The sequence below is a fragment of the Pan troglodytes genome, chromosome 8, assembly GCF_028858775.2.
Source record: "Pan troglodytes isolate AG18354 chromosome 8, NHGRI_mPanTro3-v2.0_pri, whole genome shotgun sequence".
In the NCBI taxonomy this organism is placed as follows: domain Eukaryota; kingdom Metazoa; phylum Chordata; class Mammalia; order Primates; family Hominidae; genus Pan; species Pan troglodytes.
Genome location: NC_072406.2, coordinates 112,296,798 through 112,313,524, shown reverse-complemented (window position 1 = coordinate 112,313,524; position 16,727 = coordinate 112,296,798). Strand labels below are relative to the sequence as shown.

At 37.3% G+C, this 16,727-nt stretch overlaps 1 protein-coding gene across 8 annotated transcripts in view; it reads left to right on the top strand.

The window, feature by feature from the left end:
* The window catches only part of CHUK (component of inhibitor of nuclear factor kappa B kinase complex), a 42,936-nt gene that overhangs the window by 24,529 nt on the left and 1,680 nt on the right, over positions 1 to 16,727 (top strand). The window contains exons 13-22 of one of the 8 annotated variants that reach the window (XR_010159743.1): positions 101 to 252; positions 2,571 to 2,632; positions 3,940 to 4,049; positions 4,701 to 4,750; positions 10,212 to 10,308; positions 10,602 to 10,749; positions 11,302 to 11,418; positions 12,029 to 12,263; positions 13,752 to 13,851; positions 15,093 to 16,353. Coding sequence is in view for 5 of the 8 variants with exons in the window: in XM_009458890.5 (XP_009457165.1) it covers positions 101 to 252; positions 2,571 to 2,632; positions 3,940 to 4,049; positions 4,701 to 4,750; positions 10,212 to 10,308; positions 10,602 to 10,749; positions 11,302 to 11,435; positions 13,752 to 13,851; positions 15,093 to 15,122 (883 nt within the window). In the remaining 3 variants the exon portion in view is untranslated. 8 annotated transcript variants of the gene reach the window in all.

Below are 16,727 nucleotides of genomic sequence, written 5' to 3'. Positions count from 1 at the left end.
TTTGGCCTTGTGGCAGTTTATGTTTTTACATTATTGTTCAATGTTTCTGAATGCTGATAATATCTTTTTTCTTTTTCTTTTTTTTCTTGCTGTGGTTTAGGTTAAGTCTTCTTAGATATAATGCTAACTTAACAAAAATGAAGAACACTTTGATCTCAGCATCACAACAACTGAAAGCTAAATTGGAGTTTTTTCACAAAAGCATTCAGCTTGACTTGGAGAGATACAGCGAGCAGATGACGTATGGGATATGTAAGTGTCTGTGTAATGTATTCGAAAGGAGCATCTGGTTTCTTGAAGCCATCTGTTATTTTGCCTTCTTAACTCAGCCAGTTGTTTTACTTACCTTCACATTAGAACAAGAGACAGGACAACTTAAATTAACATAAACCATGTTTGTTTTGAATGTCACCTCTTTTTTTAAATTTGCTTAGTTGAGCAATTTAGCTTCACAATTGGGCTAAAATTATTTAGCTCTAAAAAAACACAGGTGCGATTTAATAATCTTGAATTTCAAACCTGATTTTAAAAGAAATACAAAATCTGGACTTCTTAGCCAGTGCTGTGGACTGAATGTATCCCCCACAAAATACATATGTTGAAATTCTGACCCTGAAGGTGAAGGTGTTGGTAGATGGAGCCTTTGGGAAGTGATTAGGTCATGAGAGTGGAGCCTTCGTGTTTGGGATTAATGCTCTTACAAAAGAGACCTGAATGAGATCCCTCATCCCTTCTGCGTGTGAGGACAGAGCAAGAAGATGGTCATCTAGGAACCAGAAAGCAGGCCCTCAAATCTGCCTTGTTCTTGGACTTCCCAGCCTCCAGAACTATAAGAAATAAATTTCTGTTGTTTTTATGGCACTTAGTCTATGGTATTTTGTTATAGTAGTCCAAATGGACTAAGACAACCACGGGAGTCATAAACTGCTTACTTTTCTGTAAATAATGACAAAAATATTCTAAGGCTATGTTTTTTTCAAACCATCTACTGTGGAGTCCTACTATTTTTTAGTGTACACAGTCTCCAAATTTTCCATATTTGACTCCAAGCTTATCTCCTTCAGATGTACTAAGGAAGTGTAAAAAAACAGAGTTAAAATATGAGTAAATCGAAGGAGTCATACTACCAGCATTTCTGTTTTCTTTTATAAAACAAATCCTTTTTAGGAAACAAATACTGTTTGTATACTTGTCCTGAGCAAGCTATGTGTATCTCAGAGTAAACAACCAATAGTGTCCAGTTGGGTGAATGAATTTACTCTCCAGAACTGGTTTTATTAATATTATTGATATTTTATTTTTATTTGTATATTATTGACATTCTGGTGAGTGATAAAACATTATAATTATTTCATTAAAATATCTTAGACTTGTCAAAGGCTTATTATACAATTGTTAAAGAAAAATGAGGTAGATCTATATGTGCTTTTATTAAAAGATCACCTAAGTCTTTAGTTGACAGTTTTAAATTGTGGGAAAAAATAAAGAGTATACTGATGTTTTCACTTGTGAGGGAGCAGGCTATGTGTCTATGTAACAGATAATCATAGTAAGGTCCCTTGAGGTGGATGGTAGAGGGGTAGAAGAGAGAGTCTTTTCTGTTTATATCCTTTTATAGTATTTAATTTTTAAAAATCATATTCAAGTATTAAATTTCTTTTCTGGCCAGGTGGTGACTCACGCCTGTAATCCCAACACTTTGGGAGGCCAAAGCAGGTGGATCCCTTGAGCTCAGGAATTCAAGACTAACCTGGGCAACATGGGGTAGAACGCCGTCTCTACAAAAAATGCAAAAATTAGCCGGGCATGGTGGTGCACACCTCAGCTATTCAGGAGGCTAAGGTGGGAGGATCGCTTGAGCCCTGGAGATAGAGGTTGCGGTGAGCTGAGATCATGCCACTGCACTCCAGCCTGGGTGACAGAGTGAGACTCTACCTCAAAAAAATTTTTTTGTTGTTGTTTTTTCCTTTATCCACCCATCTGCACACTGGTATAAATATATATATTTTTAAGAAAAAAGTCATCTGTATTCATTTCCTAAGGGTTCCATAACAAAATCCCATAAACTGAGTGGCTTAAGCAATAGAAACTTACTGTCTCACAGCCCTGGAGGCTAAAAGTCCAAAATTGAGGTGTTGGCAGGGCCATGTTTTCTCTGAAATCTGTAGAGAAGAATCTTTCCTTGTTTCTCTCTAGCTTCTTATGGTCTGCTAGCCATCATTGGCATTCCTTGGCTTACAGCTGCAGCACCTCAATCTGTCTCCATTGTCACAGAGCGTTCTCCCCTGTGTATCTGTATCCTGTGTCTCTTCTAAGTACACTGGTCGTACTGGACTAAGGGCCCAGACCATTCCAGTATGAGTATTAATTTATCTGATTACTTCTGTAATGACCTTATTTCCAAATAGGTCACATTCTGAGGTATTAGGGGTTAGGAATTCCACATATCTTTTGGGGGACCACAATTCAACTCATAACACATCTTTGATGTTGATATGGCAAGGAGGCAGGCAGCCAGTAATTAAAGATATGGCTATTTCTGAGATAACCAATTTAGACTTTTCTTTTAGCTTCAGAAAAAATGCTAAAAGCATGGAAAGAAATGGAAGAAAAGGCCATCCACTATGCTGAGGTAAAATCATTGACGTCATTCTGTATACTTATTAATTCTTGATGTCTCCATTAGAAACTATCTTTGGTTTTGATATATAAAGAGCATTTTTCATGTCATTCCTGAAATTCAGACAAAATTCTAGTAGATGCTTTGTATATAAAGAGGGATGTATCATAGTGATTAAAAACAAGGGCTTTGGGAAAATTACCTAGTGCCTCACTGAGCTTCAGTTTCCTTTATTTATTTATTTTTGGAAACAGGGTCTCACTCTGTTGCCCAGGTTGGAGTGTAGTGGCATGATCAAAGCTCACTGCAGCCTCGACTTCCCAGGCTCAAGCAGTCCTCCCATCTTAGCCTCCTGTGTAGCTGGGACAAGAGGTGCACCACCATGCCTGGCTAACTTTTACATTTTTTGTAGAGACGGGGTCTCACTATGTTGTCCAGGCTTGTATCAAACTCCTGGGCTTAAGCAATCCTCCCACCTCAGCCTCCCATAGAGCTGGGATTATAGGCATGAGCCACCACATCCAGCTAGTTTCCATATTATGGGGACAATTTCTTTTCTAGTAGGGTTATGAAGATTAAATGGGAGTCAGTAATGGTAGTTGTCACTATTATTTTTGTGACTGGTTTAGATAGGATGGCTGCACATCCTGGTTTACCTGGGACTGTCCCAGTTTATACTTAATGTCTTGCCATAATTATCAGTAGTAGTCCCTTTCACTCTCAAAATTATGCCGGTTTGGACAATAAATTATATGGTGTCCCTAGGTATAGATCATTCTCTAGGTGGCAGATTTTTTCCCCTTATCCTGTACATTTGTCCACGGTCCTAAGTTATTACACTCCTTAATGTCAGTACTTACCCTGAGGATGTGGGTGGGGATACCCATGGTATCCTGGGGTGGGAAATCCAAGTTCTTTATCTTTTTGTGTCCCTATTCAAGGCAGTGGGGACCAGGGGGCAGTCAAAATCATAGAGCCAAGATACAAGTAATACCAATGGTTTTGGTGGTCCTTTTTCTTTCTTGTTAGTTGATACCTGTTGTAGCTTTTTGCTTCTCCGGAGGTAAAAGCAAATACTAGTAGTTTACTGTTGTCAGGAGAGAAAAGAGAGAAGACTAAGACTAAGTATGTTCTTATGTGAAAGATTAAGTGTCAGAATCTGAAGAATAGAAAGGCTTTAACAAAATCAGTGTTTCATATTATATTATTTAGTTCTCTAATGAAGCAGCAAGTCATTCTGTATCCTTAAGATCTGAATTTTGTTTCCTATGATGTAGTGGTAAGCCTTTCATTTCCTTTGTATTTTCATCATATTTTAGGTTGGTGTCATTGGATATCTGGAGGATCAGATTATGTCTTTGCATGCTGAAATCATGGAGCTACAGAAGAGCCCCTATGGAAGACGTCAGGGAGACTTGATGGAATCTCTGTAAGGATGCACTTGTGTTGTTGGTCTTGACATCTGTAATATTTTGTATTCTTTCTGCTTACATCTGGCAAATTAAACCTCTATGTGGTTCTTTTCTATAGTTTTCCTTTCCCCAAATATATTGGCATTATATTTAAAATGGAAGTTTTTTCTTAGTCACAGGAAACTTCGGAAATAATTCTTTGGGTTGGCCTTTTTTGGTTTTTAATAAAAGCATTTATTTCATATGAGTGTTAAGAATTTTCCAAGTATAACTAAGTTACAAACTATTTCCCTACTCATTATACCTCTGGTCCAAGGTATTGACTCTTAAATGCCCTAAAACTTGAAATTTTTTCTGAATTAAAGTTCTGGATTAAAAACTTCAGATATTTTCTCGAATTATAGGTCATAATTTTTGTCTTTTTAAGTGTCTGTGGTGCAGAGATGTCCCCATGATAGATCAGAATAGATATGAACTATATTAAACTTTGCATTCTAAGAACTTGTGTAGTTCTTATTACTCAATACAATGCTCTGTGAAATACTTGTTGGCAATATGAACTTGCTTTAAAATGGGTTCATTATTCAAATAAAATATTGTTTCAAGTTGTAGATTATTGAAGTCATTAAATTACCTTCACTTATCAGAGCATGTTTTCTCTTTTATAGGGAACAGCGTGCCATTGATCTATATAAGCAGTTAAAACACAGACCTTCAGGTAAGACACTTCTACCACAGTGCTTGAAGGCATTTTAGGTAACTATCACTAGCCTAACAAATGTGGGGGATCTAATATTTTTAAGTTAAAAATTTTCTTAAAGCTGCAGAATAAATTCCAATTTTGGTATTGCCATTGAGACATGGTATAATAAGCTTTAAGATTGTGAGAATTTAGGAGAGGATAAAGAGAAAGTAACAGAGAACGTGAGGTAGAAAAATTTTAGAAGGGGACGTGAAAAGAAAGAATGGAAGACAGAAAAAAGGAACTCAGAGAGGAAAAAGCAGCAAGAAAATGTTTAGAAAGATGGAAAAAATAAGTGTTGCTTAAGATTAGAGAGGTTGGGCCGGTTGTGGTGGCTCATGCCTGTAATCCCAGCACTTTGGGAGGCCAAGGTGGGTGGATCACCTGAGGTCAGGAGTTCAAAACCAGCTTGGCCAACATGGTGAAACCCCATCTCTACTAAAAATAGAAAAGTTAGCTGGGCTTGGTGGCATGTGCCTGTAATCCCAGCTACTTGGGAGGATGAGGCAGGAGAATCGCTTGAACCTGGGAAGAGGAGGTTGCAGTGAGCCAAGATCGCACCACTGCACTCCAGCCTGGGTGACAGAGCGAGATTCTGTCTCAAAACAAAACAAAAAAATATTATAGAGGTTGGAAAGAATTTGAGGCAGTGGGTTCAGGTATGGAATGGTTAGAGGGAAGGCCTGTGCTGTTCTAGGCCAAAGCAGATTGCTTTGAAAATAATGCCTTCATCTGCACTGGTCACTGATGACTTGTTTTGTTGGCAAAACAATTCCAGTTGAACATCTGCTAAATACTGAGCAAGGTCTGCTGGAAAGAGTACTGGATGGGGAATCAGAGGCTTGAATTCTAGATTGAGTAATTTACTGACCGTTACCTCAGGCAAATCTCCGTTTCCCATTTCCTTCTTCTGCAAAATGGGGTTGAAACCTAGCTTTCCTACTCAGTGAGTATATGGTGACAGTGTATTTAAGAGGATGTTTGTGAAAATGCTTTGAAAACTATAAACTATTATGTACTTGCAAGATATTATCATTTAGTTAAAAATTTGTTTTGAAGGGTAACAGAAGAAATAAAGTCTGTGCCCTAATGTGCATTATACTTAAATGCATATGTTAAAAAAAGATATACTTTTACACTTTAAAATTTGTAGACACATAGCAACACATGCAAATTAATATACATGTGAAATTGTATTTCATATACTATTTTCACATTTAAAAAATAACATTATCTCCTCTTATACTGCTTTTATTTTACTGAAATGTATTCAGTTTAGTCTGACCAGCAGTTCTCAAAATGTGGCATATGGACCTGTGAGAATCCTTGAAACTTTGTCAGAGAGTCTGTGAGGTTAGAACCATTTTCATAATAAGATGTTATTTGCATTTTTCACCATGTTGACATTTTCACTGATGGTGCAACATAAAATGGCTTGCACCTTAGTATGAATCAAGGCACTAGCGCCAAACTATGCTAGCAGCCGTTATATTTTTTACCACCATGCAGTCACAGTTTTTAAAAAATGACAGTTTCACTTACAAATGTCCTTGATAAAGCAGTAAAAATATTATTTTATTTAAATCTCAATGCTTGAGTATGGGTTTTTAATATTTTGTGCGATGAAATGGGAAGTACTCATAAAGTGTTTCTTCTATACAGTGAAGTATGATGGTTGTCTTAAGGAAAACCACTTCAGTAATTGTTTACGTTGCTAGTTGTCTGGCCTCTTTCAGGGAAGACACCATTTTTACTTGGAAGAGCAACTGTCAGGCAAAATATGATTATTCAGATTTGCATACGTGAGATAATTTCTAAGAAATTAAATGAAAATAAAAAGTATAGTACACTTATTACTTTAAGGGAAAAAAGCAGTATTTGTTGTCAATGATAAAATTCCATGTTTCAAGCAAAAAGAATTTTAGAAAACTTGTACTTACCAGCTGGAATTTGCCAGCTTCTCAGTACTTAAAAACTTTTCTGATGAGATTAGTGGTGATATCAGAAAGGTTTGCAAAAATGTAAAACAGTGCAAGTGTTCTCACTCAAATTTTTTTGTTTTAGAAAATACCGTTTTTTGGTTTTTGTTTTTAGAGGTGGGCTCTCGCTATTTTGACCAGGCTGGCCTTGGACTCCCTGGGTTCAAGTGTTCCTTCCACTTCAGGCTTCCAAGTATCTCAAGTAGCAGTAACCAGTGAAAGGAGGTGGCTCTCGTAGATATGAGTATACTGTGTAGAGACATGTATGTATAGCACTTAGCATGTCTGAGGAAATGCAGTATGACTGGAGTGTAGAGTTTCAGGAGAGAGAAAACCTAAATATAGGAGAGAGAGAAAACCTAAATATAGGTTTTTTTGTTTGTTTGTTTTTAATAAAAACATGTGAATGGGCAATAGGTTTGTTATTTTTAAATGAATTAAGACACGAGTATTTTTAAATTTCTGTTTAATTCCTGAAAAACCCTTTGGGGTTCTCAAGAATTTTCTAGTGTAAAGGTGTCCTGAGACCAAAAAGTTTGAGAACTGCTTATCTAGACTATTCTCAGAAGCTTGGCTGCTCAGGAAAGAAGAGAGGTGGGTGAGTAGCTAAAAGTTGATGTAGAGTCAAGGGAGGTCACTTCTCAGAAGGAAGACTTAAACATGAGGTGCCACATGATGACGTTTTGGTTAACAACAAATTGTGTATACTATGGTAGTCCCATAAGATTATACTACTGTATTTTTACTATGTATTTTCTATGTTTACATGCACAAATACTTACCATTGTGTTACAGTTGCCTACAGTATTCAGTAGTCACTTGCTGAACAGGTATGTAGCCTGTTGTCAAAAGGCTATACCATACAGCTTAAGTGTATAGCAGGCTGTACCATCAGGGTTTGTATAAGTATTCACACAGTGATGAAAGTGCCCAATGATGCACTTCTCAGAACATATGCTCAGGGCCAAAAAAGCCTGTGGAGAGGGAGGTCCCTGAACAAGTTGAGAGATTGGCTCCAAAGAACAGTAGGAGGGATTAGCCTTGATACTATTGATATTGGAAAGAGAATGAGTGTGGATACAGATACTTTTTTGGGAGTAGAGGTTGGAAGATCAGGGTCTTACTGCCTTATGACCTCTTATCCTGCAGTGGTAAGTGAGGTTAACTGAAATGGAAGAGGTGACGACCTCATAGATTTGAATAGGGTGCTAAAGACTTCTAAAAGCCACTGTGTGCAGTGGAAGATATTGTTGACCCAAACATTCATTAAGAATCCAGGCCAGGTGGCTCATACCTGTGATACTAGCACTTTGGGAGGCTGAGACAGGAGGATCGTTTGAGGCCAACAGTTTGAGACCAGTCTGGGCAACATAGTGAGACCCCGTCTCTACAAAAAAATAAATCAATAAAATTTTTAAAAAGCTGGGTGTGGTAGTGTATGCCTGTAGTCCCAGCTACTCAGGAGGCTGAAGTAGCAGGATCGCTTGAGGCCCAGGAGGTCGAGGCTGCAGTGAGCCAAGATTACACTACTGCACTTCAGCCTGGGTTGACAGAGCAAGACTTTCTTAAAAAAAAAAAAAAAATACCCAGAGCAGAAATGAAAAACCTGTGAATTAGCAGTGACAAATAGTGAACAGTAATATTAATTTTTTGTTGATAATTTAGTAGCTTGGATACAGGAACTGATAGAGCAGATGGTTGGATTAATCCAAGGTTAGGATTTTGCTGATGGAATAAGAGGATAAAAAGGTTGAAGATGTTAACAAATAGTGATTTAAGTGATAGAAGTTGTAGCTAGAGTAAAATATTAAAATCTAAGATTTCAAATAGAGTAAGTCCAATTCTTTTTCTTTAATCAATATTTCTGGGCCAGGCGTCGTGGCACATGCCTGTAATCCCAGCTACTCTGGAGGCTGAGGCAGGAGAATCGCTTGAACCAGGGAGGCAGAGGTTGCAGTGAACCAAGACTGTGCCACTGCACTCTAGCCTGGGTGACAGAGCTAGACTCCATTCCAAAAAAAAAAAAAAAAAAAATTCTGACTCCCAGTTTTCTGGCTAATGAATCAGATACCACAGATACACAGTGATAGCATTTGTTTAGGTTATATTTTTTAAAACTTTGAGGTAGCCCTGTCAACATACCATGAAGCTCAAAAATAAATTGCTACCCAGGTAGCTTCTTTGAGTGTCACCTTGAGTGACAAACTGTAACAAGATTGTGTCTGTCATTGGGGCCTATTATATAATCACACTTGATTTGTGGCCTCTATTGTCTTTTCTAGCTTAGAGTTGACTTGAATCTCTTGTTCATCTGAAATGGTTAAAACCAACTTTCTTCATTATCCTGGAGAAGGCTAAAGTTCTGAGGGCTTTCACTGTCTTAAGGAGCTAGTTATATGAGAAAGCTCTTGGCTTGGTCCATGGTATTTAGGAAGGAATGCTGTTTGGAGAAGAACCTTTTTGGAGCCTTGCATTTGATTGTTGGTGAGGAGGAGACAACAGAGATGTGTGGGGAATAAAGTTGGGCTATGGGGGAAGTATTTGGAGTGATAGATAAGAAAGGACACGTTTTTTAAACCTCCTTTGATGCTCATCATTTCCTTTTTGGTAAAATGGGGGTAACAAAAGTAGTCTTCTCACAGGACTGCTGTGAGGATTAAATGGGAAAATTATAAGCAGAGAGTAGCAAATATTATTATTATTGCATTTAGGCTTAATTATTGTCCAAAGAAAATACCAGCATGATGCATGAGCAACTTTCAACTCCTTTAGCCATTTTCTGAAATATAACAATTAATGATTTTTTTTTTTTAAATCGAGGTCACATTTTAAACTGTAGAACCCATTGTGACCAACAGCCATCCCATTTGAGGGTATCTGGCTGCTGCCAGTTGGCTTTAAGATGTCATACTGCCCTCAAATGGAACTTTCAGGATGTCTACAGGTCCCTTTACTAGTTGGTTTCAATTAGCTTTTTTCAAAGTTTTTCTGGGTTGTAAACAGACGGATAAACATGAAATTCCAAGCAACCTAGTTCAAGGGCCTCCTTCCTTTAGGTAATGAAAGTTTGATGAATTGTCCTACTGTTTCTAAATATGTGGTTAATCATCCAAGAAAAATTGTTCCCTTGGCCAGAGGCTGCATTTGTGTCTAGGGCTTGGGTTAGTATGGGTTAAAGATAGCCAAGACTATTGTTCTCAAGCACAGGCAACTAAGATCTCTTACTGATAAATTTATATATACATTATATACCTGCAAACTTTATTTTTTATATATAACTAGATTTTATTTATAGGTAATCTTTATATCTTTTATCTTAACCCAATTTTTAATTTAAATGGAGATGTTTATTAATTAAAATTAGTTTCAGAGTTTCAGGGATTTTTGAGGAATTTTTTGTTTGGAGGCTGATATGTTACAGAAGAAAGGTTATATCCACTGACTGATGTCTTTTATAGATCACTCCTACAGTGACAGCACAGAGATGGTGAAAATCATTGTGCACACTGTGCAGAGTCAGGACCGTGTGCTCAAGGAGCTGTTTGGTCATTTGAGGTAGGAAAATTGCTTCATTTCCTACTGAAAAACCAGGATATGTTTATCTTGTTCCTCTCAAAGTACAAAAGTCCTCTTTGGTAAAGTATACTTACCCAGGAGGAATTCTGAAGTTACCTTGGGTAGCTTGGCCATAGCTATCTGCATTTATGTGTCCTTTTGTATGCATTACTTTGGAGATAAGTCATTAAATCTGATGCTGATTGTGGTTCATTTCCTCAGCTGGGTTTTGGGAGTATGGTGTACAGTCTTGGGGCATGTGTAAGTGTCTGACACTGATTTAATCTCTCCAGCAAGTTGTTGGGCTGTAAGCAGAAGATTATTGATCTACTCCCTAAGGTGGAAGTGGCCCTCAGTAATATCAAAGAAGCTGACAATACTGTCATGTTCATGCAGGGAAAAAGGCAGAAAGAAATATGGCATCTCCTTAAAATTGCCTGTGTAAGTAATTATTAATGAATTATTTAATGTGACATTGAGTTGCTATTATTCCTTGCAAAGGGGATTTTTATCAACATGAGGTGGGCCCTCTTGAAGACATGTATATTTTGCATTGGGATGACATCCATGTTCCTTGCTTGGTGTCCAGACTAGCAATTGAGATGCAGGACTTATTATCATCTCTCCTTTCCAATTTCTCTGTTGTTATACTCCTCTTAGCCCTTGACTACTGTGGTATTCCAACCTAACTTGGGGATAGATGTACCTGCCTAGCTAATGAAATTGACCATCTATTCAACTGGGTTTTTTTTTTCTTTCTTCAACTAAAATGGTATAAGATGAGTGGATATATTTGGTTTTAGTCAATGAAGAAAGGGTCCAAGGACAGGTTACTAATGGTGTGTAAAGGTGGGAATAGTTTTGTACTGAAATACTCTGGTTGTGCATATAAGTAGTAACGGAAATGTAAGTCTTAGGAATATGATAAGAAATTGTGTGAATCAACAGAGATGCTTCCCTGTAATCTTTTGATGTTTTTTTCTTTTCCTTCAGACACAGAGTTCTGCCCGGTCCCTTGTAGGATCCAGTCTAGAAGGTGCAGTAACCCCTCAGACATCAGCATGGCTGCCCCCGACTTCAGCAGAACATGATCATTCTCTGTCATGTGTGGTAACTCCTCAAGATGGGTGGGTTTACTTTGTAACAATAGATAGCTGTGTTTTCATAGCAGTGGTATAGGAATGAGGCAGTAGTTGTTAAGGTAGTCTTCTGTGCCTTCAGACCAGGGTTGAGTCCTGACTATCCCTTTGTAATAATCTTAGGCAACTTACTTGACTTTTTTGATGTTCATATTTCCTCACCTGTAAAACAGGAATGTCTCATAGACTGCTGTGGAAATTTGATTAGACAATGTATATAAAGTGCTTGGGAAATAAATGTTCAGCAAATGTTGTGTATTATTAGCTCAAATGTTGCTTATTATTAGCTAAGTCCAAGTTCTAAGTCCTTTCTTTTATTGGCTTATTACTTTCTTTTACTCAAACCTTACTCCTTCATTAACAGTTTATGAGAAATTATGCTATCATTTTGCATTTATCATTTTGGGGATCCTTGATTACCCTTTTTGAGATCTATTTTATAACTTTGTATTTCTAAGATTAGACTTTTTTCAGTGTTTTAAATCAGTTTTGCAAGAACTCAAATTCTAAGCCCTATATTTTATTAATTCCTACTCTTTTGCTAAAAGCTGAATGACTATCCATTTCTGTTATTTTCTCAGCTTAAGATGTGCCGTATCCAAAGCCAGTGGCTCTTTGCTAGCTTGTGTATTGTCGCTTTTCTCACAACTCATGGAGACCTCTACAGCACCAGCATTTCCTGGAAGCTCTGCCCATAATTAGTTTTGCAGAAGTGCAGCCATGTTACATCACTGCTCAGGAGGTCATGCAGTTGCACATTCTGTACTCTACTTTTATGAGAGAAAAGCACATGGCAGGAAGGCAAGCTGATATCAGGTATTTTATTTTTTTAAAGAAAGCAAGTTCCAGGGTATATATCTTGGGGTCATTATACATGTGGCCCAATGCAGTACACCTACAACTGTAGCACAGGCTATAATTAAATATATAGACTTTACAAAATACTCCAGTAATCAGAGCTGAAGGAAGTAAAATTTGATACTTTACTTACTTTTTTGCCTTTATTAAAGGCATTTAAGTTTTTTAGCGGATGTTAATGTTTACAAATGTCACCACAATACAGGTAATTTCCAATTTGAAGTGTGGTTGTTTGCAAAAGTATATCTGACAGACATTTTCAATGTATTTTCTAGAAGGAACACATTATATTTTGTTTTGAGATGGAGTCTCATTCTGTCGCCCAGGCTGGAGTGCAGTGGCACAGTCTTGGCTCATTGCAACCTCCGCCTCCCAGATTCAAGCAGTTCTCCTGCTTCAGCTTCCCAAGTAGCTGGGATTTCAGGCGCGTGCCACCATACCTGGCTAATTTTTCTATTTTAGTAAAGACGGAGTTTCACCATGTTGGCCAGGCTGGTCTCGAACTCCTGACCTCAGTAATCCACCTGCCTCGGCCTCCAAAAGTGCTGGAATTACAGGCATGAGCCACCATGTCCAGCCAGAATACATTGTATAAGAAAATTGATTTCAATTATAATGTACCTGTGGTACTTAACTACCAAGGATTGGGAACTGTTTGACCATAATTTTTCCATCTGTTGGATAAGAGCTGAATCAGAATGTCATTCTAAGCTAATAGTGTCTATCATCCATGACCTAAAACAGAATCTTGTTAGGGGACTAAGGATTGGCAAAGGGAGAAGATAGAGGCCATATAGAAGAGGAAAGCATGAAGGTAGAACCACAATCAGGACTGCCTTCAAATATGAACTTCCAGGGATACTTCTTGGTTCTGGGTAGCTCCCCCACCACACTGTTTTCTTTTGCTGTCCTCAGGAATCAGCTTGCTTGTTTCGTTTCATCGCTATCATCTGTAGTTTCTAATGAGTTTTTCACTTTCTGTGATCTCTACAGAACAGTTTTTACTTTTCTCTCTTCTCCCCTACATTTGTGTCTGTGAAGTATGCATGCTGGTGTTTTTACTACTTTTAAGGAAAGAGAAGTATTTAGAAACAAAAAGGTATTTCATCTGTCTTTGCCACAAGGATTTTTTCCTCCCTAGTTACATTTTCACGGGAAAAACAAGTTGTACATAAGTGCATCTTACATTTCAGAGGAAAGTCAGATTGGAGTTATAGTGGACTTCTTATCATTAGTTAGGTAGAGGTAGAGGCAGCAGCCTGGTCTTAACAGGACTCTGCCTCTGTAGGGAGGGATGAGGAAACTAAAGACTACAGGAGTCAACTGCACTGGGGTACTGGGTTACAGGAAGGCTAGTGATCATGCTAACCTAGAAGACTAGAAAGTAGAGGAAATTCATATGCCCTTTTCCTGAGTTTGAAAAGGCTTTGTTCTTTCATCTCACAGAGAGACTTCAGCACAAATGATAGAAGAAAATTTGAACTGCCTTGGCCATTTAAGCACTATTATTCATGAGGCAAATGAGGAACAGGGCAGTAGTATGATGGTAAGTTTTGTGTGGATATGGGTGCCTGCTTTGGCTATGTTGGGTGCAAAAGGTTTAACTTTCCATGCTAGCCTTATCTGGCATTTGGGATGCATATGGGAAATAGAAGAACTCAAGAGGAAAGAGCATTTGGGGAATATCCTCAACCTTAAATCCTTATCTGCTGTTACTCAGGGATATACTAGGATTATGTCATCAATTATCTTCAATAATAGCATTTTTGGTCAAATTAAATGAGTGGTAAGCTTCTTCACAATGTGACCATTGAAATTGAATGGTTTGTTCTGTACCTTTTTGCTTCAGCAATCAATTTTCTCCATTAAGATGGGACTTGGACTTTAATTCAGATATGGTACCTCCCGAATAGAAAATAAATTATGTTAATATAGTTGTAATAATAAAAGTGTGTGTTAAGATTTGGTTACTATAAACTACTGATTTGTTAAAACTTGGGGAAATTACCATAAAATGTTTACTGAATCAATTTTTCCTGCATTTAGTCTTAATGTCAATTCTGTATATTTCCTCTTTCATTAAGAAAAATAGCAGTGGCCAGGCATGGTGGCTCACGCCTGTAATTCTAGCACTTTGGGAGGCCAAGGCAGGTGGATTGCTTGAGCCCAGGAGTTTGAGACTAGCCTGGCCAACATGCGAAACCCTGTCTTTATAAAAAATATAAAAATTGGCCAGGTGTGGTGGCACACACCTGTGGTCCCAGCTACTTGGGAGGCTGAGGCAGGAAGATCGCTTGAGTTCAAGAGTTTCAGGCTGCAGTGAGCCGTAATCCTGCCATTGCACTCCAGCCTGTGACAGAGTGAGACTTTGTCTCGAAAAAAAAAAAAAAAAAGGATAATGGTGGCCAGCCATATGACATGTACCTGTAGTCCGAGTTACTAGGGAGGCCGAGGCAGAAGGATTGCATGAGCCCAGGAGTTCAAGGCTGCAGTGCATTATGATTGGACTTGTGAATAGCCACTGTACTCCAGCTTGGCAACATAGTAAGATCCTGCTCTCTTAAGAAAAAAAAAAAAAAAGAAAAGAAAAGGAAAGAATAATTGTTTACTTCAAATATTTATGAAAAAAACTCTGAAATTTTTTAAAATCAGGAAATAAGGTAAATGAAATGATTTTTCAACTTTTGATTATGAAATGTCCAAACAGAAAACTTGCAAAAATGAACACCCATATACTTATCACTTATAGTCAACATCTAATTGTAACTTTTTCATGCCTGGTTTTAGAATCTTGATTGGAGTTGGTTAACAGAATGAGTTGTCACTTGTTCACTGTTCCCAAACCTATGGAAGTTGTTGCTATACATGTTGGAAATGTGTTTTTCCCCCATGAAACCATTCTTCAGACATCAGTCAATGGAAGAAATGGCTATGAACAGAAACTACATTTCTACTACGATCAGAAGAACATGATTTTACAAGTATAACAGTTTTGAGTAATTCAAGCCTCTAAACAGACAGGAATTTAGAAAAAGTCAATGTACTTGTTTGAATATTTGTTTTAATACCACAGCTATTTAGAAGCATCATCATGACACATTTGCCTTCAGTCTTGGTAAAACATTACTTATTTAACTGATTAAAAATACCTTCTATGTATTAGTGTCAACTTTTAACTTTTGGGCGTAAGACCAAATGTAGTTTTGTATACAGAGAAGAAAACCTCAAGTAATAGGCATTTTAAGTAAAGGTCTACCTGTGTTTTTTTCTAAAAAGGCTGCTCACAAGTTCTATTTCTTGAAGAATAAATTCTACCTCCTTGTGTTGCACTGAACAGGTGCTCTTCCTGGCATCATAAGGAGTTGGTGTAATCATTTTAAATTCCACTGAAAATTTAACAGTATCCCCTTCTCACCGAAGGGATTGTGTATCTGTGCTTCTAATATTAGCTGGCTTTCATAAATCATGTTGTTGTGTGTATATGTATTTAAGATGTACATTTAATAATATCAAAGAGAAGATGCCTGTTAATTTATAATGTATTTGAAAATTACATGTTTTTTCATTTGTAAAAATGAGTCATTTGTTTAAACAATCTTTCGTGTCTTGTCACACAAATTTATAAAGGTCTGCACTCCTTTATCTGTAATTGTAATTCCAAAATCCAAAAAGCTCTGAAAACAAGGTTTCCATAAGCTTGGTGACAAAATTCATTTGCTTGCAATCTAATCTGAACTGACCTTGAATCTTTTTATCCCATTTAGTGTGAATATTCCTTTATTTTGCTGCTTGATGATGAGAGGGAGGGCTGCTGCCACAGACTCTGGTGAGGGCTGGTTAATGTAGTATGGTATATGCACAAAATTACTTTTCTAAAATCTAAAATTTCATAATTCTGAAACATCTTGCCCCAAGCGTTTCAGATAAAGGACTGTGGACCTCTATCATCTGTTAAGTAATTTAGAAGATATTATTTGTCTTAAAAAATGTGAAATGCTTTTATATTCTAATAGTTTTTCACTTTGTGTATTAAATGGTTTTTAAATTACTTTCTTGATCTCTATTCATTATAAAAATCAGATTATAATAAAACAGTTGAATATGGCTTAGGAAAATATGAAGGTTCCATGAAGTGGAATTAAGAGCATAGAATAACTGTACTTTCCTTAGGAATAATAGGACTTATGGTAAAGGTAGTATTGGGCAACTTCTTTAAGAGTGTTTTCCTCTGAGATGTCCTATCACCACTATCTACATCTAAAAAACATGCTCGATTCTTGCCCTATAAGCTGATGTCACAGCCCCACCATCCCCATTTTTGCTAGTGGTATCATTTTCCTAGTCAACCAAATTTTTTAGTCATCACATATCACTGTTTGTCATCTATTATAATAGGCAGTCTCTCTCTTGTTTCCCTGGTTT